Below are 24624 nucleotides of genomic sequence, written 5' to 3' on the forward strand. Positions count from 1 at the left end.
GTACAGTCCACAAATCATCGTGTCAATATATGCAGCAAAGCAGAGCGGGGGTGGGGGGACGATGTACGTAGGGGGTTGTTGTTGATGTCTCATACCGGCTGAACCTGTTGTTTTAACAGCTGTGGGGCATGCAGGCATGAGCCCGCTTTTGAATGTGGCATACAGAACAGCAGGATATGCGTTGGAGCTTGTCTCTGAAGTTACTGAGCCTCAAGTTATATTTAGGGTGGATGAGGATAACCACAAAGCACATGAACGCCCTGCAGATAATTATCCGTTTAGGCCATCTTACCCATTTAAATCCCTCGCACTGCCAGACTTCTGCTCTTGCGCTCCCACGAGCAGCAATGTTCTAATAAGTATAACCCGTAAAAACAAAGTTTTTCACTATCAATCCTTTATATGCGTGGCAGCGAGGGCGCTACCAACTGCGCTACTCCGCCACGGCCTGTGGAGGGGTTACGCTCTGGGCTCTTACACTGAATGAGTTCTATTTGAATATATGTAAAATAAAAATGTTTTGCCTAAAAAGTGTAAAATTTAGGGAATTTTTTTTCAAGAACATTAATTGTCTCGCACAACGAGTCTGTGTGGAAAATGTCAGCTCGATTGGATCACGGGAAGTGGGTTAAAAAACGACCGAAAGATTTGCACGGTCGTAAGCAAGCAAGCAAGCACGCAAGCAAGCGAACTTAATATAAAGGATTTAAAAATAAGACCGCAATTGCAGCACAATCTCGCGTCCTCTTTTCTTTTTTACACCAGACCTGCACGTATTTTCCTGACTGATGTTATTCATTGAGTGTATTAGAATCAGAATCTTTATTTAGACTGGAGGAGGAATCCGATGAGCTATGAAGCTCTTTGTTTACAGATGCTCAGTATGGGCGGGTCAGCAAGTTACAACAGCGAACAATAAACAAAATGTGCAAAATGGAGAAAAAAGTAGGCGAGTCACTAAATAAATAAATACAACATCATTTTATAAATCCACGTATCAATCTTGGGCAAGGCAGCAAAAACAACAACAAAAAAGACCCAGACCACACCAAGATAACACGCAGCTATCCCTCAATAAAACGGCACATTAACACCGAACTATCGATACACAGGTACGGATCAAAGTTACAAGTCACATTTACAAATGTGGCTGTATCCAGCACTTAATATTCTGCTTCAGGATTTGTTTTGAAGGAAGATTTACACGAAGGGAGGAAACAAGGTGGTTCCACGCCGTTTGTGCTACAACGGCAAAGGCTTTGTCACCGATTAAATTCTTGTCCTCGGGATATTTAAAAGTCAAATTGTATGGACGCCTTAGTTTTCTTTGGTTAGATAATGAGAATAATTAATTAGCTAAGAATAAATTTCGATGTAAAGCTTTCGTGACTGCAGGGATTCATGTTTTGGTTCTTTCGGTAAAGTCACGTTACGTGACTTTACCGAAAGAACCAAGAAGATAGTTAAGAATAGTGCAGATTTTACAATAAGGTTTTAATTGATGAACAGGACCCAATGTATAGTTCTTCTTCCATCAAGTTATGTGAGATTGGCTTTTAAGTATCGTTCACAATGGTGGGTCTTGTATGGTACATCCAGTGATATTTCCACAGACTCGCAGGCAAACATTGCCTTGCTTGAAAATACTTTATCACCATTGTAATGATCTAACTGCATTGTAGGTATAATTGAACATATTTGCACGTATATATCGGGATTCATTTCTCACTGAACTATGTTGTGGGTCACTGCTAAACTGGAGCGGGTTGGCAGTATGTAACTAGTACATACAGCCATGGCGATTATGTATACTGGATGTGGTGTGCCGGGAGCTGAAATATTTTGTGGGTCACCGACTTGGTCAATGAAACCCCGTACGTATATTTCAAGCTAATGCTTTATATGCAGAAAAAAACAATGCGGTCGGGCTGAAGTGTTTGAGTTATACTTGAGAATCGTGTAGTGTCAAATGTAGTGTCTTATGAAGACTCTGATGAAGTATTGTACGCAAATAAATTTCAACTATTGGCATAATGTTTTCCAATGAAGGACATACACGACGAAAACGCATTGTGAAGCGCCCTGGATAGGGCACTAAATGAATCCGAAAGAGAATAGCAAACCATTATATAGCATTCAGACACTGTCTTTCCGACAGACCTGTTCTTCACCTGAGGACGGCTGCTTGCGTTGTGGCCGAAACGTCGTGAGAATTGTATTTTATTATGTTTTATTTTTATTATTTTATTATTTCCCTTCTACGTGACTTTACTGAAAGAACAAATAACATTATATAGCATGTAGTGTTCTAAAAAAAAGTGCAGGCCATTGTTACACCACTGCCATTAAATTAAGGCCATCCCAAGCAATTGGTCACTGGGATTATTTGACGATATTTCACCATCTTCTTGGTTCTTTCGGTAAAGTCACGTAGAAGATGAATCCCTGCAGTCACGAAAGCTTTAAATTGAGATATTTCACCACTCTGGCCCATGCTGGTTCGTGAAGTGGGTGGCCCAAGACCGGTTCAAATATCACTCACCGCTGATGTTCGCCTTCACCGGAAATTGAACTGGGTCACTAGTTTCATGGTGCAGTGGGATAACCAATGTGCCACAGCCTGTTAATAGTCGCTGCTTTATCGAAATACAATCGGCAATTCTTGCAGTGCTTTTCATTGATGAGCCTTTGGGGTGTGCAGCTTTGCTAGAACGGATGAAGTTCTCACCTGGTTAGCCACTCTAAACCACCGCTGTCTGTCACTGATGATGACAAATTAACTGAAACCTATAACATGCTTAAGCATTGGTATAATATCTTCTTGGTTCTTTCGGTAAAGTCACGTAGAAGGAAAATAATAAAATAATAAAAATAAAACATAATAAAATAATTCTCACGACGTTTCGGCCACAACGCAAGCAGCCGTCTTCAGGTGGAGAACAGGTCTGTCGAGAAGGCAGAGTCTGCTTTATCGAAAGAACCAAGAAGATGAATCCCTGCAGTCACGAAAGCTTTAAATCTAAATCATTGGTATAATACTCTATTTGTTCTGGAAGCCACGTGGTACATCATTGATGTTTGACAATGCAGGAATCCGTTAACGTGCTGTTAGTCAACTATGGTCCACCAGTGGTGTCAACTGCTGCCAATGTAGTCCCTTAATTGTAATCTTTGGTCAAAAAGTATTCTTCTTTGATAATATTGCCTCTTGGTCAATTACCACTATATACGGTATGTAAACAAAATAGATAAGAGTTTGAAAAAAACTCTACATTTTCATTAAAAAAACTGCTTTAAATATTTAGGAAATTACCCTTCTCTATGGCACACATTCTATGCTTTGGCCATTGCCCAAAGTGTTGCCTATTAAATATACTTTCTTATAAGATGGTGCTATTGATGAACGTATGGTGTATTTTTGTTATTTGTGTCTGTGTACCATGACCAATGCAGCAGCATCACCAAATAATTTGACAAGTGTTAGAGATCATTAAGCTTGGAACAAATGCAAATACTGAGCGTTATCGATGCAAAGCATGGATCACGTGATGCGAGGCTCATTTCAATGCACATCTAATTTTAGTGGCTGTCAGTGTTTTTGAAATGCGAAATGTTACGAGACAGTGGTAATACATTTCCATCATGGCCATGTGTTTTTTTTTACTGAAAATCTTTTCCGTCTGATTCGTGATGTACTTTCACATTTGTCTCAACCATTTGTATTATTTTGATAGCCTTGCTTGTTGCCATCCAATGGAACAACTGAAAACAACTGAAATTATGTTTATAAATGTGACTTTAGTAGCTAAGATCACAAGAGTGTAATCTCAAGGATAACATGCAGTATATATTTTTTTAATTCTTGCCGTTTGAAATATTTTCACAGGGTTTGTACTTTTTGAACAATGCATTCCTTAAAAATCACGTTATTATAGATATAAAAAAACTAAATACAAAATTAATATCCATATTTTCAAAAATTAGTTTAAACAATTAATAAGCAGCCAATAATATTAATATTCATACACACACAGCTGATGCAAGATATAATGGTGGCGAGGTTTTGTCGCATAACGACACAAGTTTGGTACGCCTTTGTGTATGCACTAGTGAAAATATCCAGAAGCAATTGAATCCATTTCATAGTAAATTAAACATTATGGCCACCTGTTACATAAATAAACAAGATCCAACTTATTTAAATGATCACGCCACTGCAACCCCGGAATTAATCGTAATACTTGAACATCAATGCTGCATCAAAAGCTGTGTAGCAGGTACGTGGCCTTTTACCTTAAGTGGGCCTTCGCAGCCACCCATGTTATTGCTTTTAGGAACGCTATGCCCTTCCTTTGCCTGCATTTGGCTGTCACACCTGGAGACAATGACTTAGCCTGGATATTATGTTTCTAATCAAACATTGCAGACCGTCGCTTCCTTTTGAGCTTCTTCAGCGCGATGCATTGATGTCAAGAATGATGAAAGGAGCAAAGTGTTTGCATTATCTGCCTCATAGCAAACAGAAATGCTACACTCGAATTTGTATTGTTTTTAATATTGTAGAGCTTAGCTACCAAACAGAGTACGCTACCTCCTGAGGTACAAAAACACCACGAGATGAAAAGAAGAAGTCGACGAGTCGATAGCTAACTGTATACGCATTGTCTTGAGCGGTCCATCATTACGCAATCGACAAACGGGGACTCTGAATGCTCTGGCAATACTAACACATTGCCCAGGTACGTTACCCGAGTGGCATTCCGACCATCAGCAGCCAGAGCTTCAAAGCATGCAATTCAGACCAACTTCTACCTCCCACTGGTGATTCTCTCCAAGTTGGAGTGATTTGCCGCTCGCATGATCATTGACGCGGTGCTCATCCCCTATTTATAGCCTTGAGACAGTTCTGGATTTCGACATTCATATGGCGGGGCCGTGTATGACCATAGGACAACGAACTGTTGATTTTCCCACAAAGTGGTACAAAATGTATTGACCCCAGTGGGATGATGGGCCGAGTCAACGTCTCAACCAGCATTATAAGTCGCAACCTGACGATGAGCGAGCCATTGGCTCTTACCCCCTTAGCTCCCTGCTCGGATTCTGCCTCTGACCTCCGATTAGCACGGTTAGCTTACGTACGGTGCGAAAGAAACCCAACATACGATCTTAACGTCTGTGCAGTGGCGTGTTTTTTTTAATAGAGACTCAGTCTCTGACCTAAACGCTCACTTCATTATATAAATATGAAAGTATGTTTCGGATAAAGAAATTACGCGTGAGCACATACTAATTCATATACATTTGCAACCCGTTCTCGTGGGCAATGTTATCGTAAAAGAGTACCGCACTATGCTACTTTATCCATTTACGTGTCACGCGCGAACAGAGTGACTACTAATATGTCATTATACAAAGCCATGGCAGTCTCTTGTTTATGATTACACGCGGCACCTCTGCACGGAGTATAAATCATTAGAACTGGTTGTGCCAGTTCTCGAGCCAGCGTTCGGGAAAGCTGGTCTCGTGATGTGCTATTTCGTGCGAGAGGTAATTCACCCCAGCGCATTGCTACAGGCATTTTGTAAGTTTGCCCGTAATGATCTGCCACTGTCCGTGATATTTATCTTTGGAACAATACAGCGTAGGATTTTGCACAACACAAAAACAAATGCTACGTCTGCAATTGTTACACGCTGTGGCCCATTAAGCGAGAAAGGAACTGTCAACCACAAGAGGTGCACTCACAATTTACATGCCGATGTCGGTCGTTTTACAACGCGTGAACTTCATAGTCTTTTCGCAGAATCATTTTTTTTGGCTGTCGCATTAACTAACATTACATTGCCTTTCGATAAGACAAGAGGTCTTGATTGACCTCGCCGCCACGAGGCGTGAACACTCCCAACACATTCGCCTTTAAGTAGAAAACAAATCGTACAACAGGCAACGTTTTGGGCAATGGGCCTTCATTAAGTCACATGGCCTCTCTCGGTTCTGCGACGTAGGACCTTTCCCCGAAACGTTGCGTATTTTTGTACTCTTTCTATTTTGAAGGCCACAGTGTTATTGACGAAAGTGTCGATTTGTTTTATGTTAGTTGTGATTGTGCACAACAACTTCCAACGCAGCAGCACCGTCAACACGTGATCTATTTAAATGTAAAACACGTACCAAAGCTATTCCCGGTCATTTGGTGCCACAACAAAATATAACAACCTGATGCGGACTGTAATCACTTTCGAGGAACAAGATACAAACCTGCCAACCCCCTTATCTGTGCCCTACCTTATTACAGACCAATTCGGACCTTATTGGTCGTCCTCGTGCCCTTATAAATCTCAACGATCATCCGACAAAGTCCTATCACAAGGGTGAGACGCAAACAAATAGACAAAAACGTGTTTTTTTTTTTTCTAGATTTGAAGTTTTCGTGACTGCAAGGATCAAACCAAAGAGTATAAAAACCATGTTTTCCCGTATTGAAACGGCTGTACGCCGTATGGACCTGAAAACACAATTTCCCTGTACAAGAATACGGGTAAAGCGTGTGGGTTGCCAGGTAAGTAGATGCAAAGGGGCTGTATAATCATGGGGCTTCGTACTCGCGTGGAGACGCACAGAGAATGCAGGCTGCACTGAGAAAGTACGTAGTATTATATTTTCGCGAGAATGGCCTCCTTTCTTTGCTGGATGATAAAAAACTGATGTCAAATTTATTTAGCCCTTTGAATAGCCACCCCGACCTTCAACTGGTGTGGAGGAATGTGTTGAATCGCACGCGATTGAAAAATAACAAGATTACGTCAGACACGAAATGTTCTTTCACACACTGTACATTTTCCCCACTCAATAGCACATTTTGCATTATTTGTGTGTAATTAAACACTATATTTGTAAAGTGCTGTGTGGCATGAATTCATATGACATCCTTCTATACACGCATGTTTAACTAGCAACCCATACAAAACTCCCTTTGGGGTAAATTTGGAAAATTAATTAGTAGATAACTTCTGCATGGTAATTTCCCTAGGGGTGCATATCATAGCATGGTCATTCAGGGTTAGGTGCATCTGTATAAAATAAAATAATGCTTTGCAACCAATTAATATTTCAGTTTGTGTGTGTATTTTAAGTAAACACACGTATAATATATATATTTTTTTCAGAGTGACAAATTATATTCAACGGAGTATGACTTGTAAAATATTAAATACCAAATATTTTGTAAACCCTAAATACAGGTACATTACTTACATCTTTACATCAAATTTAATACAAACGGTTAGTTTTATTTGTGGGATAATATTCCAATGACCTGAGATGAAATTCATTTTTTAAATAATATATTTGATCCGACTACAATAACGAGCTTTCCAAACCAGTTTTATTCCAAAACGAATGACCTTCCACTGAACAGGTCTTTACAGTTGTGTTGCACAACTCCGCAAACGTGTCTTAACCCGCATTATTCAACATTATATGACCACTCCACATGCTGAGAACTTTCTCAAGAACTGATTTTATATTTACATGATTTTTTAAATAATTTTTATTCACTTAATTTTAATAACATTTTGTATTATTTTATTGTTCTATCTACGTGGCTTTACCGAAAGACCCAAAGAATATGAATAGGAGAGCTCCTCTCATATGCAATTATGTCTGTGGGGAGGGGGGGGGTGTTATTCGTTGGTCCTATAGTCTGTGACGACCCACAAAAATAATTCCACCTGTCCTTGAAAATGATTGAGATGGGATGTTAATGCAAGTCGCTTATCGTGTCTAAATCGCTCAGAGACATCACGGCGTGAAGGGCGTGATATCAAAAACGAATAATTATCATTATTACTCACGGATTGTAGAGGCAATTTATTGCGCAACTTATTATGTCTGTAAATACTCAACGTAGGTAATAGGAATGTGCACAGATGAGCACTGGCCCATGCATAACAAGAAGAGTGGATACTAGCCTTGTACGTTGACCTTCTTTTGCACCGTACGTAGCCAACCGTGCTAATCGGAGGTGCGGATAAGCAGAAGTTTAGCCTTGTGGAAGTTTACTGCAACAATATTTAGCGTTGTAAAAACTCACGTCATAAATGTACGGCCCTTTGTGAATCCACTGCTGGATAAAGGGCTCACCTTTCAGTCATGGGTTTGTTTGGCCATACTTTTACACATTAGTCAGTACGAGTTGTTGGAGAATATAAATATATAATGTATTCTATTAGGAAGCATGGTGTTATATATAAATATATACTTTTCTGTTTCACCCCCGCAACACACGTTATAAATTGTACAAGTACTATATTCTACTCAGAGTTTAATTTTGTATGTTGGCAGTGCATGCAGTGTGGCTTCCAATGTGTGGCTTTCCATGTGTTGCGAAATTCATGGGCGTGAATGGAACGCATTGCCTGCTTAAAATTGTGTGGCGTTCATGCCTGACACAGGCAAATAAGCAATCTCTTCGGCTGTCCAAGTGGTAGCACATATGCATGCAAAAGTGGAAAGTTTCCAGGATTCCAAACAACAATAAGAAAAAAACTGCTGCGAATGAACAGCGATGCTTCTGGATGTAGTCACTCGGTTGCATTGCAGCACTGAAACTATCAACTGACTGTTTTAATTTGTCTTCTTTGTTCTTTCGGTAAAGTCACGTAGAAGGAAAATAATAAAATAATAAATGTCGTGAGAATTATTTTATTATGTTTTATTTTTATTATTGTATTATTTTCCTTCTACGTGACTTTACCGAAAGAACCAAGAAGATGAATCCCTGCAGTCACGAAAGCTTTAAATCGAAATATGTTTTAATTTGGTTCTCGTCAAAGAACTTTGATTTCCTGACACTTTTTGTACTGCTTATGAGGTCTGTAAAATATTTAAAACAAACCCATTTAAAAGCGTCTTTAAAGCAAAGTTGAGAACGTCCTACACCTCTCACAAAGCCAAAGACCCGAGAGGTTAATTAATGAAGAACACCACAAGAAGAGCCTATATTGTACTCCCCATACTTCATCTTCTGAAATGTATATAAAGCAATGTCTTTTCCAGGCTGTGGCACATAAAATTTCGATTTAAAGTTTTCGTGACTGCAAGGATTCATCTTCTTGGTTCTTTCGGTAAAGTCACGTAGAATGGAAATAATAAAAAAATATAAATAATATAAAATATTTTTTTATTATGTAAAATTTTTATTATTTTATTATTTCCATTCTACCTGTGGCACATTGTTTATCCCACCATACTATGAACCTTGTTCGTCTGGGTGCGATTCCCAGCCGTGGCTAACATCAGCGGTGAGCGAATATACCCGAGTGGCTCGTGGGCACCTCACACACCAACCCACTCTGACGAGCGTGGTGAAGTACAGTCGGCCACAGGAACCCCCCGTGAGTGACAAGACACGGGGACGCTTTGGATCCAGCGGTGAACTGGCAGAAGCTTGTAGGTTATTCATTGTGCATCATTTCTATTTTTGGACAGGGATCATGTCAGCGGCGAGCGATATCTTAACCAGTCCGAGCCTCTTTCTCCCTGCTCCCCCGCTTCACTAATCAGCACTGGCCAACCGGCTTAAGTGTCATGTTCCCTCGTTATTCGCGAGGGATACGTTCTGGAGATGCTCGTGAATAGAACATTTCGCGGATAATTATATTGACCTACGACAAAAAGATTTTTTTTTAAATTAATTACCCTGAATGAATACGTAAACAAGCTATCAAATACGTGAAAATGATCTGATCACTGTATCTCATCACTTTCTCGCGTCACTTCATCTCATCACTTTCTTTCTCTCTATCAATGCAGTCGTGTAGAGTTCCAGGTGCGATTCGTGGATAGACAAAATTGCAGATAGCAAATTCGTGAATAACGAGGGAATATTGACGAGTAATACAAGCCCCCCCCCCCATCAATGAGAAGGCATAGGGATGCCTTCATCCAGCATTGGAGTGACTCAGGGAATATCGATTATTTAATCTCTGTAAGTGATTGCTTTCTTTGTGTGAGTGATTGCTTTGCATAATTTGCCCTTGTTGTCTGTGCGTAGCTCCGGACTATGAAGTACTGCAAAAGCGTGCTCGGCAGAGGACCATGAGTGACCCCGACTACCCCGATGAATGCCCAGACCTCATCAAACCCAAGAAGCTGATGAGTCCCCTTCACACCTCGCCCAGCTACAAGGAGCTCACGAGGGAACTCATCATGAACCAAAAACAGTAAGTTACAGTCAACAAACACACAAGGCGTCTCCGCAAGTTGTGTCCTGAAAGAGGCAGGAATGCGCCGCTCTGTGATTCTGAGTATCGATGCACTGCGTGGTGTAACCTGATCCATCTATCTCGGCGTCGTCTTCATAACCGAGGGTTTATACCCAGGACAGATGCTTTCCATCTCTCTTGGACGTCATAATCTCTCGTCCAACTGCTCACATTGCGCATACAACTGGTGTGTTTTCTTACTCTTAGTTCTTTCGGTAAAGTCACGTAGGTCAAAAAATGAAATAAAAATTAATAAAAATAAAATAAAAATCACGACGTTTCGGAGGCAACACAAGTCTCCGTCATCAGGTGGGACCGTCACAGCCAGATTTGCTGCATCAAGTGAGTTCATACTCTTACGGAATCATCTTTGTTACATCCCTTGCTGTACCCTCATCAGTTAGCGTCTTGCATCTAGTCGGGTACCCGCACAACGATTCAGAACTGTGCTGCTTTAACGGCATGACTTTTGGGTGCAGATCGTGTTCCTGGCGTCATGTTTGCGTCATGATCGTTCGGAAAGCCGGGTTTCCGACATGCTTTACTCGACCCAACCCAGGACTCTACGTTGGGATATATCCTAGATTTGAAGCTTTCGTGACTGCAAGGATTCATATTCTTAGGTTTTTTCGGTAAAGTCACGTAGGTAAAAATGTTTAATTAATAAAAGTAAAATAAAATAAAAATCACGACGTTTCGGAGGCAACACAAGCTTCCACCTGAAGACGGAAGCTTGTGTTGCCTCCGAAACGTCGTGATTTTTATTTAATTTTACTTTTATTAATTTTAATATTTTACCTACGTGACTTTACCGAAAAAACCTAAGAATATGGGATATATCCTGCTTATGCCACCATCCTTGTCATCAAACTCCTCAGCCGTTCTTGCTCGTAGGTGCTCTCTTTATGCACATCTGTATCCTTCATAGTAACATGGTTAATTAGAATGCAGTTGGATTGAATTATTGCTTTCCATCGTTATGATTGTATATTGTATGTAATATATCACTACATAATATATGAACTTTCCGAAGCAATGCAACTTTTGGGGATAAAGCAGCAAAATAAATAATAAGGGCTTGATAATTAAACAGCAAACCAAACTGAAAATCAAAACATGAACAGAGAGAGAAGAGGCACCCTTGTTAACGAGGTATTCGAAAAATACCAGGACCTGAAAAACTGGTCTTGGAAGAATGCTGCGCAGTTTGAACATGCTCAATCGAATGAAAGTTGTTTTAAAGTTTTAAGGTTACACTTTACAAGCAGGCTTTTAGCACGAGTAGACAAAGGCGAGGTTGGCTACGTTAACCAATTTGAGCAACAAATAATTAACCGTGGATGTTTAAAAAAAAATTTAAGACGGGTTCCTATCGATTTCAGAATGCCTTGCTTTATTGAGCATAACACAGGCGACCTATTAGATTGTTTCCGAAGCGCGGGCATTTAGACGATCGAGATTGCACAGCCACATCCTGCGATCAGAATAATGCAGAAACGGGAGGAGTATCATGCCTCACAAATCTAAAGGTAAAAGCAATTCTAGTATGGAGATGGAGCTCTGCTATGGTCGCGAGTGTAGAGAGATAGACAAATGGCTGACAGCGTAAGACTGTTGACACCATTGTTTTAACATTGTCTGCATCGTATGGAATACAGCACTCAGCGTTGGCAGTTGTGCAGGCTGGTCCAGATGTCTTGTGATCCCTTATCATTTATTCTAGATTTGAAGCTTTCGTGACTGCAATGATTCATATTCTTAGGTTTTTTCGGTAAAGTCACGTTGGTAAGAAATTAAAATTAAAATTAATAAAAGTAAAATAAAATAAAAATAAAATTAAAATAAAATAAAAAATCACGACGTTTCAGAGGCAACACAAGCTATCATTTGTACATTAATTTCCCTGTCTAATAAACCTGATTTAAATCAACCTTACCGAAAAAAATAAAAGTTTTAGAGAATTAAATGGGGGTCACAAGACATCTGCACCAACCTGTACACACACTGAAGGAGCTTTATTCATTTCCTGCTGTAGGGATATTAAAAAACCAAACCTCCTAAATCTCCTTTTTCATCTTTTCATCGTAAGGACAATTGAATAGTGTTCCAACAGGCTTAGCTGACATTAAAACTGCCACACCTGCAAGAAAAAAGTCACTCTGTGTATTGTGCAAATGTGGCCTCACACATTGGCCATGCCAAAGCAGGGCCACAGCCCCACATTGGAAGCTATGGGTTGTCTCACTCGGGATTGGTGGTTATTGGTGACATCACGAAGGCACAGGCGCCCATTACTTGCTGCCAACAATCGCTGTTGGCAAGCTATATGTTAATACTAGCACACCCTATTTATAATATGTTTGATTATATAAACTACTGTACAGTGATTCATATTCTTAGGTTTTTTCGGTAAAGTCACGTAGGTAAAAAAATAAAATTAATAAAAGTAAAATAAAATAAAAATCACGACGTTTCGGAGGCAACACAAGCTTCCGTCTTCAGGTGGTACCGTCACAGCCACGAAACGTCGTGATTTTTTATTTTATTTTACTTTTTAATGTTTTTACCTACGTGACTTTACCGAAAAAACCTAAGAATATGAATCATTGCAGTCACGAAAGCTTCAAATCTAGAATTACTGTACAGTGGTTATATTAAATCTATGCGACTGCTGGTAACTCTTGGCCAATGACTGTTCATGTAACACCTCCGATTAGCACGGCTGGCTATGTACGGTGCGAAAGAAGTTCAGCACACGTACGTACATAGTTACAGCTTCCATCGCAGTCGGCATTTATATCACATTTGTGCAGCAGGTAAATCACATCTCCAAGTATTTTTCGATGTAAAGCTTTCGTGACTGCAGGGATTCATCTTCTTGGTTCTTTCTATGCACATTCTTTTTTTGTTAAGGCGCTCTTCCACTTCCAACCCAGCTTATATATAAGCTCCTAGCTTGGTAGTGTCTCATTCTTCACCTGAAGACGGCTGCTTGCGTTGTAGCCGAAACGTCGTGAGAATTATTTTATTTTATTATGTTTTATTTTTATTATTTTATTACTTCCCTTCTACGTGACTTTACCGAAAGAACCAAGAAGATGAATCTCCAAGTATATCACGATTTTTTTTCTCTCCCTCAAAAAAGCTGTGGATGTCTCTTTTTTTAATCGTCTACATCTCAAGTTCATATAACCGAGATCAATTGAAGAGATGTGACAACTCTTACTCGTGCTGTCTGTTGCTCGCCACGTTTGACATTTGGGGACTTTCGGGCTGTGCTCGCACAACTTCGATTAAAAAAAACCCCCATAAATAATCCGCACAACACCCACACAGCGGCCGCGCCTCTGATGCTAGGAGACGCACAGAGGAGGGCTTGTTTTTAAACTCCTTGATTTAATTTAAGAGACCCATTTTCTTGCACATGTGGTTAGCGAACACCACACGAGTCGATTATATATTTGTGTGTTGCCTGCCGCTGTTACTTGAGTGGTGCGTGACTTGTTGAATATTGTTGTTTTCCTTGAACGTCTTCTTGGTTCTTTCGGTAAAGTCACGTAGAAGGGAAGTAATAAACATTTTTTTATTATATTATTTTATTATGTTTTATTTTTATTTATTTTTATTATTTTATTACTTCCCTTCTACGTGACTTTACCGAAAGAACCAAGAAGATGAATCCCTGCAGTCACGAAAGCTTTAAATCGAAAAAATTCCTTGAACGTGTTTGCTCCTCAGTGTTTCCAACGTTATTATTTATTTGCCGTAATTTCCTTTTCTTTTCACCAAGGTCCTCCACGGGTCATTCATACAAAACAGCTTAAGGCTGAACGTTTCTTACCCTCGTCAACAAATACATTTAACCAAACAATGTATTTTAAGGGGAGTCATGCAACAGCATTTGCCCATGCGGGCACCAACTCAACACAGCAATTCTCTACCCATGAGGGTATGAGGGGGCACATGCTCAAGGACAGCCATCTACAACATTGTTTTTTGTCTTTCTAAAGCGATATTTTGTTAAACATTCAAATGCACCGCACGCTCCAAGGACACAGCCGGAGAAAATATGCAAGCAAACGCAAAAAAACATACGTTCAGACAAACTACGTCGTGAGCGTAAGCGTTAGAAAAGAAGGGAGATGGAGAGTGCATGGGTGAGTGCTGTTCGGGTGGTAAGAGGGGGGGGGAGAGGTCCATTGTCAGAATTGTCGAATGGTGAACGGTCTGAAACAAATAATGGAGCATACATTTTGTACTGCCTTAGGATATACGCGGGTCCTCGTTGCGCTGTGTAGATACATTTTGAGTCAACTATATTTTGATGCTCTTAGGTTAAAGTCACGTAGGTAAAAAATAAAATTACTAAAAGTAATAGTATAAATAATATAAAATAATAAATCACGACGTTTCGGAGGCAACACAAGTCTCCGTCATCAGGTGGGACCGTCACAGCTAAAATTACTGCATCAAGTGAGGCAAAATTCCAAGAGACCCGCCCTCATTTCTATTATTACTTTTAGAAATTTTATTTTTTTACCTACGTGACTTTACCGAAAAAACCTAAGAGTATGAATCCTTGCAGTCACGAAAGCTTCAAATCTAGAATTACATTTTGATGTTCACCACGGATGATCCCGTTGAGCCAGTCGCCTGCCTGTTTTGAACCAAAGATTCCGTAGAGCCGGAGCACAACAGCAGCAGCAGCAACAACAAAAAACATTAAAATTGCGGAGAACTAGTACAGGGTCCTTAAGGCTTATATAACAACTGACAAACGAGGTATTTGGCGGTCATTAGCGAAATACATATTCTTGGTTCTTTCGGTAAAGTCACGTAGAAGGGAAATAATAAAATAATAAAAATAAAACATAATAAAATAATTCTCACGACGTTTCGGCCACAACGCAAGCAGCCGTCCTCAAGCTTTAAAGCGAAATACATGCGAGTCAAAAGCAGTGGCAGTGTAATATTTTAAGACGAGGTTCAGGTGCATGTAGGCTCTATATTTTAGTCTGAACAGTGACGTTCTATCTCACTGCCGCACGCACACGGACTAATCCCACCTCCACAGTGTTCGTCCACGCGGCCTTTTCTCCCTCAATTACCATTCCATTGGCTATCAGCGTTTCTAGCGTTGTGTCCTACATTAAGCCCACTCAATTTTGTCCACGCTCATTACCGGTCTCTAATTTTCTGAACCATGAACCTATTTTTATTTGTCTCTCGGTGCATGAACACGCCACTTTGTTATTGAAGATTATATCGTTTGTCATGGCGAAGAAAAATGGGTAAAAACTGAAAATATTTAGTAGCGTAGAATGTGAACACGTTCTCTGTCATAGAACTGCTTTTTGTGTTTCGTTTGTTGTCCTTCCCCCGCACCTCCGATTAGCACAGTTGCCTATGCACGGTGCGAAATAAGTTAAACAGCCGTTCCCCCCTTTGTGGTTACGGCATTGGATAACATGGTGTAGTACGTGTGACACTAAAAATAACCCCTTTTTTAAATGTAAAATATAATTCTGTATTAAAAATATTGCCACGTTTCCTGGAAATCTAGTAAACAATCCAGCCCACCAAATATATATGGTGGTCCAGATGTCTTGTGACCCCAAATTAATTGACCCAGAAAATGTGTTTTTTCCTTTGCGTATTCATTTATGTTTTAAATAAACCTTACGTAAAAAATAATAATACAATTTTTGAGAATCAAATGAGGGTCCCAAGACATCAGGACCACCCTGTACATCTCTCACCAGGTCACGATTGTGGGAAGGCATCGGGGACACAGCCACGGCAGAAGGGAGTTGTGGGTGTCCAACAATCCCAACGTTGTTTCGAAATTTCGATGAGATACCTGCACCATTTTAGACAATTATCATGGTGTTTGTTCGAGTCTGCTGCATTGTTATTCATGTAACACGGTGACCTACATAATGCCGATTATGCTGATGATGTAAGCTTTAATAAACAGGAGTACAAAGACGGTCAGCTCACTACCGAGTCATTAGCCAATCGTTGTGTGGATTCAGTAGAATTACAGTGAAGTAGCACTCCTATCCACGACAAAGTTGGGGTGACACGTGGATCATATCTGTAATATAACCGTTAACCTGGTAAGAGTAGTTGCACAGGTGTTGTTCAGACTTCAAAGTGGGAAATAATGTAGTCAGGGTTGACACAGGAAACTAACACCACACATGGTAATGGATATGTTTATAGCAATGTTGTGCGTGTGTGCTTTAAACAATGGGGAAGTTTGTCTTCTCCATAATGTGATGTGGACAATGCTATTTTCCCCCAGTGGTGAAAATTAGTGCATTAATTATATTGGACAATTTACGTTTCATTTGATGACTCATCCATTTCACATTGGCATTACGTTCATCAACCATCCAGTTGCAATGCATATTGTCCATTTTAGTACAATCATGAAATAATCTTCAATACACTTTTAATGGGGAAAAAATATATGCAATCTAATTAAGTTCATATTTATAGTTAAAATTTTCTGGCAGAAATAATGAGCAAGGATAATTTTTTTCATAAAAAAAGTTTTATAATGAGGAATGCATAGAACTGAACTGAAAACATCACATTTTCCCAGTCGTTAAGTACCGTGAAAGCACAATTTATAATTAGCTTGGGAACAATATAAGCACGTGCATTGTAATACGAGTAGTGTACAAGAGAAGCCAAAAACCTCTATTATGGAGGAGAACTTCTGTTGTTTATGGTGATGTGGGAGACCAGTATCACGGATACTATTATCCTCTGGGTTCATATTCTTAGGTTTTTTCGGTAAAGTCACGTAGGTAAAACATCAAAATTAATGAAAATAAAATAAAATAAAAACAAAAATCACGACGTTTCGGAGGCAACACAAGTCTCCGTCATCAGGTGGGACCGTCACAGCTAAAATTACTGCATCAAGTGAGGCAAAATTCCAAGAGACCCGCCCTCATTTCTATTATTACTTTTAGAAATTTTATTTTTTTACCTACGTGACTTTACCGAAAAAACCTAAGAGTATGAATCCTTGCAGTCACGAAAGCTTCAAATCTAGAATTACATTTTGATGTTCACCACGGATGATCCCGTTGAGCCAGTCGCCTGCCTGTTTTGAACCAAAGATTCCGTAGAGCCGGAGCACAACAGCAGCAGCAGCAACAACAAAAAACATTAAAATTGCGGAGAACTAGTACAGGGTCCTTAAGGCTTATATAACAACTGACAAACGAGGTATTTGGCGGTCATTAGCGAAATACATATTCTTGGTTCTTTCGGTAAAGTCACGTAGAAGGGAAATAATAAAATAATAAAAATAAAACATAATAAAATAATTCTCACGACGTTTCGGCCACAACGCAAGCAGCCGTCCTCAAGCTTTAAAGCGAAATACATGCGAGTCAAAAGCAGTGGCAGTGTAATATTTTAAGACGAGGTTCAGGTGCATGTAGGCTCTATATTTTAGTCTGAACAGTGACGTTCTATCTCACTGCCGCACGCACACGGACTAATCCCACCTCCACAGTGTTCGTCCACGCGGCCTTTTCTCCCTCAATTACCATTCCATTGGCTATCAGCGTTTCTAGCGTTGTGTCCTACATTAAGCCCACTCAATTTTGTCCACGCTCATTACCGGTCTCTAATTTTCTGAACCATGAACCTATTTTTATTTGTCTCTCGGTGCATGAACACGCCACTTTGTTATTGAAGATTATATCGTTTGTCATGGCGAAGAAAAATGGGTAAAAACTGAAAATATTTAGTAGCGTAGAATGTGAACACGTTCTCTGTCATAGAACTGCTTTTTGTGTTTCGTTTGTTGTCCTTCCCCCGCACCTCCGATTAGCACAGTTGCCTATGCACGGTGCGAAATAAGTTAAACAGCCGTTCCCCCCTTTGTGGTTACGGCATTGGATAACATGGTGTAGTACGTGTGACACTAAAAATAACCCCTTTTTTAAATGTAAAATATAATTCTGTATTAAAAATATTGCCACGTTTCCTGGAAATCTAGTAAACAATCCAGCCCACCAAATATATATGGTGGTCCAGATGTCTTGTGACCCCAAATTAATTGACCCAGAAAATGTGTTTTTTCCTTTGCGTATTCATTTATGTTTTAAATAAACCTTACGTAAAAAATAATAATACAATTTTTGAGAATCAAATGAGGGTCCCAAGACATCAGGACCACCCTGTACATCTCTCACCAGGTCACGATTGTGGGAAGGCATCGGGGACACAGCCACGGCAGAAGGGAGTTGTGGGTGTCCAACAATCCCAACGTTGTTTCGAAATTTCGATGAGATACCTGCACCATTTTAGACAATTATCATGGTGTTTGTTCGAGTCTGCTGCATTGTTATTCATGTAACACGGTGACCTACATAATGCCGATTATGCTGATGATGTAAGCTTTAATAAACAGGAGTACAAAGACGGTCAGCTCACTACCGAGTCATTAGCCAATCGTTGTGTGGATTCAGTAGAATTACAGTGAAGTAGCACTCCTATCCACGACAAAGTTGGGGTGACACGTGGATCATATCTGTAATATAACCGTTAACCTGGTAAGAGTAGTTGCACAGGTGTTGTTCAGACTTCAAAGTGGGAAATAATGTAGTCAGGGTTGACACAGGAAACTAACACCACACATGGTAATGGATATGTTTATAGCAATGTTGTGCGTGTGTGCTTTAAACAATGGGGAAGTTTGTCTTCTCCATAATGTGATGTGGACAATGCTATTTTCCCCCAGTGGTGAAAATTAGTGCATTAATTATATTGGACAATTTACGTTTCATTTGATGACTCATCCATTTCACATTGGCATTACGTTCATCAACCATCCAGTTGCAATGCATATTGTCCATTTTAGTACAATCATGAAATAATCTTCAATACACTTTTAATGGGGAAAAAATATATGCAATCTAATTAAGTTCATATTTATAGTTAAAATTTTCTGGCAGAAATAATGAGCAAGGATAATTTTTTTCATAAAAAAAGTTTTATAATGAGGAATGCATAGAACTGAACTGAAAACATCACATTTTCCCAGTCGTTAAGTACCGTGAAAGCACAATTTATAATTAGCTTGGGAACAATATAAGCACGTGCATTGTAATACGAGTAGTGTACAAGAGAAGCCAAAAACCTCTATTATGGAGGAGAACTTCTGTTGTTTATGGTGATGTGGGAGACCAGTATCACGGATACTATTATCCTCTGGGTTCATATTCTTAGGTTTTTTCGGTAAAGTCACGTAGGTAAAACATCAAAATTAATGAAAATAAAATAAAATAAAAACAAAAATCACGACGTTTCGGAGGCAACACAAGTCTCCGTCATCAGGTGGGACCGTCACAGCCGAATTAGCTGCATCAAGTGAGGCAATGATTCAAGAAGTAATCCCTTATAAGCAAGTTGAAGGGTGGAGGAGAGGGGGGGGGAGCTCATCAGAATGTGGTAGCCAATGAATGGAAACGTATCGCGAGGGAGGGGGGCGGGGCTCAAAGACAGCACGGAATGCTAAGTACAACGCATCGGGAGGGGGAGGGAGCGGGGCCAAAACAATGGACGACGGCTTGGACGCGGTTGCCGCTGCACACGCCAACACAATGGACAGAGAGGGGGGAGGGGAGGTCTGATACACATGATAGACAAAAGAACGAAAATGCCCATGTTTATACCAATGCTGGCTGAACAATGAAGAGAGCACTGCCAAAAAAATAACTGGGGATGTTAACACTCGGTAAAGTAAAGTAAAATAGTGCCTGTCAGATAAGATGGTCCAAAAAAGTGTAATTCAGTCTTTTTTGCGTGGTTGATAACATCTTTCCAATGATTACTAAGTTTGTACCCATCATCACGGTTGAAATTATGTCTGTGTTTGTATATTTGTATGGCTTCGTGTACAAACCTTTGATGGTAGCCGGGAGGTTTGCAGAGAACCTTGGTCTCGGAAAAGACAATTTCATGAGAGCCCACCGAGTTGTAGCAATGATCGGCAACGGCAGAAGAATCAGTTCTGCCGTGTTTCAGATCTGACTTGTGCTCGCGGACACGATCAGAAACATGACGTTTCGTTTCTCCAATGTAACAATCACCACAAATGCAACTCAATTTGTAGACTCCAGGATACTGTAAGTCAGGAACGACATCCTTCACAGATGGATCTGTAAGTCAGGAACGACATCCTTCACAGATGGATCTGTGAAGGATGTCGTTCTTGACTTACAGTATCCTGGAGTCTACAAATTGAGTTGCATTTGTGGTGATTGCTACATTGGAGAAACGAAACGTCATGTTTCTGATCGTGTCCACGAGCACAAGTCAGATCTGAAACACGGCAGAACTGATTCTTCTGCCGTTGCCGATCATTGCTACAACTCGGTGGGCTCTCATGAAATTGTCTTTTCCGAGACCAAGGTTCTCTGCAAACCTCCCGGCTACCATCAAAGGTTTGTACACGAAGCCATACAAATATACAAACACAGACATAATTTTAACCGTGATGATGGGTAAAAACTTAGTAATCATTGGAAAGATGTTATCAACCACGCAAAAAAGACTTAATTACACTTTTTTGGACCATCTTATCTGACAGGCACTATTTTACTTTACTTTACCGAGTGTTAACATCCCCAGTTATTTTTTTGGCAGTGCTCTCTTCATTGTTCAGCCAGCATTGGTATAAACATGGGCATTTTCGTTCTTTTGTCTATCATGTGTATCAGACCTCCCCTCCTCCTCTCTGTCCATTGTGTTGGCGTGTGCAGCGGCAACCGCGTCCAAGCCGTCGTCCATTGTTTTGGCCACGCCCCCCTCCCCCTCCCGATGCGTTGTACTTAGCACTCCGTGCTGTCTTTGAGCCCCGCCCCCCTCCCTCGCGATACGTTTCCATTCATTGGCTACCACATTCTGATGAGCTCCCCCCCCCCTCTCCTCCCCCCTTCAACTCGCTTTTAAGGGATTACTTCTTGAATCATTGCCTCACTTGATGCAGCTAATTCGGCTGTGACGGTCCCACCTGATGACGGAGACTTGTGTTGCCTCCGAAACTTCGTGATTTTTCTTTTTCTTTTCTTTTATTTTCATTAATTTTGATGTTTTACCTACGTGACTTTACCGAAAAAACCTAAGAATATGATTCCTTGCAGTCACGAAAGCTTCAAATCTAGAATTATCCTCTGGGTTCTCTGTGATGTTACTCCACTTATCACCAGGAAAAATTGACATTCCGTGGATAATAGGATGGCTTTGCCACATGATTCTTATGAACAAATTCTGATAAGAGGAATCCTTCCAGCAAAGCAGTATGGGAAAAACTATGGGTAATTGTGGCTAAAATAATAAATAGGGTCACACGCATGCATTTTCGCAGACCATGGATAATAGGAGCTGTGAGTAATAGGGTTGGGAATAGGGGGAGTTGACCTGTATATTATTGCCTGGCGTGCAGAGGGGTGCTCCTGCGCACCAAGCCCGAGCTGCAGAAGGTGATGGAGCAGAGACGGAGGGACCAACACTTCCATCAACGCAACCTCGACGCTCAGAGGCCCAAGTCCATGTTCGACGTGGAGCTGCTCAAGAGATACGAGAAGATCGAGCAGGTTTGTGTTTGTTCAGCCAAAACTAGTAAAAAGATTTACAATAAAACTACACAGTCGTGGTCAAACAGCCCGAAACACAGTAGGTATGCGACGTTGGGCCAAAGTTTACGTTGGCCCAATGTCCCATGTTTACTGGGCCACTGCATGTATGGCGTGGGGAGGCCCTACTCCAGCAGTGGATTGACACGAGGGATTTAACGATTCACCACTCTGGCAATTTGATAAATTATAATTATTCAAAGTCAGGGTTATGATTCAACTCGTACTTTCATATATATACTGTACTATGCATAGCGCCTCTTGTGACTGTAGGGATCAATTTAACCCGTGACATTAAAAAAACTAAAGTATTTATTTTTTATTTTACCACGTAAGGCCCACTGAGCTGTCTAGCTCTTTCTCAGAAGCGACCTGGCCACAATTGATAGCTCAACGAAGTGGCTTATCGTGTGTAAATTTATAGCGGGCAAATTACTGTAAACGCACGTCGATTCTAAATGTGGAGGGATAAAACTGGAGGACCCGGAGGAAACATCCACTCATCCACATGGCCACGAGGAGAACATGCAAAATAGGTGGCTGGGTAGTTTAGGCGAACGCTGCTGCCAATCTTCTTGGTTCTTTCGGTAAAGTCACGTAGAAGGGAAATAATAAAATAATAAAAATTAAATATAATAAAATAATTCTCACGACGTTTTGGCTAAACGCAAGCAGCCGTCCTCAGGTGAAGACCAGGTCTGTCGGAGCCGAAACGTCGTGAGAATTATTTTATTATGTTTTATTTTTATTATTTTATTATTTCCCTTCTACGTGACTTTACCGAAAGAACCAAGAAGATGAATCCCTGCAGTCACGAAAGCTGCTGTCAATGTTTAAGGCTTCCGCATGTCTCGCGGGCCATGAGCGATAAATGAACATATATCACATCTGTGGTCAGTGTGGGTTGGTGAAAGTTGGTGGAGTGCAGAATTAGACTGGGAATTGCTGCAGTGCCCTCTGATGCCCGCGACGCCTGTAACGCCTGCCTCTTGTGGGCAATGTTCGCCCACCCGAGCGCTATCCAGGCTGCTCAGCTTTTGAGGTCTGACGAGGTCGGGTGCACTGTGGGTGGTTTGGCCATAGGCCCATTAAGCTCAGAAAAGTCACAACGTTTGGATCTTGCACTTAAACGCGGTCAAGTCGCCTTCTAGAGACATCGCCAAGATACCGCTCGTTTATTTAGTGTGTGTGTAAAATAGAGGTGTGACGTAACTTATGGGTCATTCCACAACATACTATGTGATTTGCTGTCATTAGTGACCATATAATATAAAAACATGTTTTGGTTTGTGTTTATATGAAAATAGAACGACATGTAATGTGTAATACCATCATGTACTTTTAATTATATACTCGTAATGATCTCAGTAAAACCACAATCTGAATAAAGTTTGTATTCAATTTATATTGGTATTGCTGGATAAATTATAGCTGTACTGTAGCAAGAAGTATGGGATGTTTTCCAGTGGGTAGTTTATTTGGAAATGAGGTGTGAAAACAGTTAATGTTTGATGAGACAAACATATAATTGGTGGCTTTGTGGGGGGATGTGTAATCATACTTTTTATTTAATTTTAACTTTAAAATTCCACTGATGTGGAATGTTAGAGGATGAGTTAATTATTCAACACAGGAAACATCTTTTCTGAACCCTACAGCTGTAAATATAGGGATGAATACTCTAAAGTGTGGATGTGCTTGGTACGAACGTGGAGCACATGTGACATTATAAACTGCAAGTGTCTAATCAGAGCTGCTCACGTGTTTATGCAATAGCACATTTTCCAGAAAATGACAAAGTTTGGTACTTTTCCCTTTGAAATGTATCACTTCATGCAGGGCTTATAGAGAGAAGGGTATTAAACTCCCCAGTGACTTTAAAGCCCAGCTTTCTTTGAAAATGGCCAGAGAATTGAGGTGACACTTTTAAATGACACTGTAGTTCTGTATGGGATGTCCTCTGGGAAGCAGCGGTTTTGGCAAGCATCACTTCAATATCCAAGCTTTGTCAAATTGGGCCATTTATTCCAGTTTCCTTCATTCGATGATCTGAGCAGTGCTGTCTTTGAAAATGAAGGCTGCTGCTATAACATTAACAACACAGAATGCACAGACGACATTTCCTAAGACTAAAACAGTTGCGATATACATAACCTGTATGCTGTCAAATGGTGCCTGCATAACCATTTCCTTCCTGCTTGCCTGTGTGAAACTTGTACTAATGTAAGCATTGAACTCCAATATATATATTTACAATACGAATGCTTAACTCAGAAACATAAATGAAGTAATAATTTCTGATTATTCTTAGGTTTTTTCGGTAAAGTCACGTAGGTAATTTTTTTTAATAAAAGTAAAATAAAAATAAAATAAAAATCACGACGTTTCGGCGGCAACACAAGCTTCCGTCTTCAGGTGGAACAGTCACAGCACGACTGCTGCATTAAGTGAAGACGGAAGCTTGTGTTGCCTCCGAAACGTCGTGATTTTTATTTAATTTTTATTTTACTTTTATTAATTTTAATTTTTTACCTACGTGACTTTACCGAAAAAACCTAAGAATATGAATCCTTGCAGTCACGAAAGCTTCAAATCTAGAATTTCTGCTTACTCCTGTTCGCTACCTGTGGAGCATAAGGCTGCAACAAGCCCACGCCATTGCCGGGACGGTCATTAGCAGCTTTCTCTGC

At 40.3% G+C, this 24624-nt stretch overlaps 1 protein-coding gene across 1 annotated transcript in view; it reads left to right on the plus strand.

The window, feature by feature from the left end:
• The window catches only part of FAM107B (family with sequence similarity 107 member B), a 30577-nt gene that overhangs the window by 2100 nt on the left and 3853 nt on the right, over positions 1–24624 (plus strand). Inside the window, exons 2-3 of the mRNA XM_078860761.1 lie at positions 10058–10226; positions 21745–21895. Of these exons, the coding sequence (XP_078716887.1) occupies positions 10102–10226; positions 21745–21895 (276 nt within the window). The 5' untranslated portion in view covers positions 10058–10101. The remainder of the gene's footprint in view (positions 1–10057; positions 10227–21744; positions 21896–24624) is intronic.

The sequence above is a fragment of the Lampetra fluviatilis genome, chromosome 11, assembly GCF_964198595.1.
Source record: "Lampetra fluviatilis chromosome 11, kcLamFluv1.1, whole genome shotgun sequence".
Lineage (NCBI taxonomy): Eukaryota > Metazoa > Chordata > Hyperoartia > Petromyzontiformes > Petromyzontidae > Lampetra > Lampetra fluviatilis.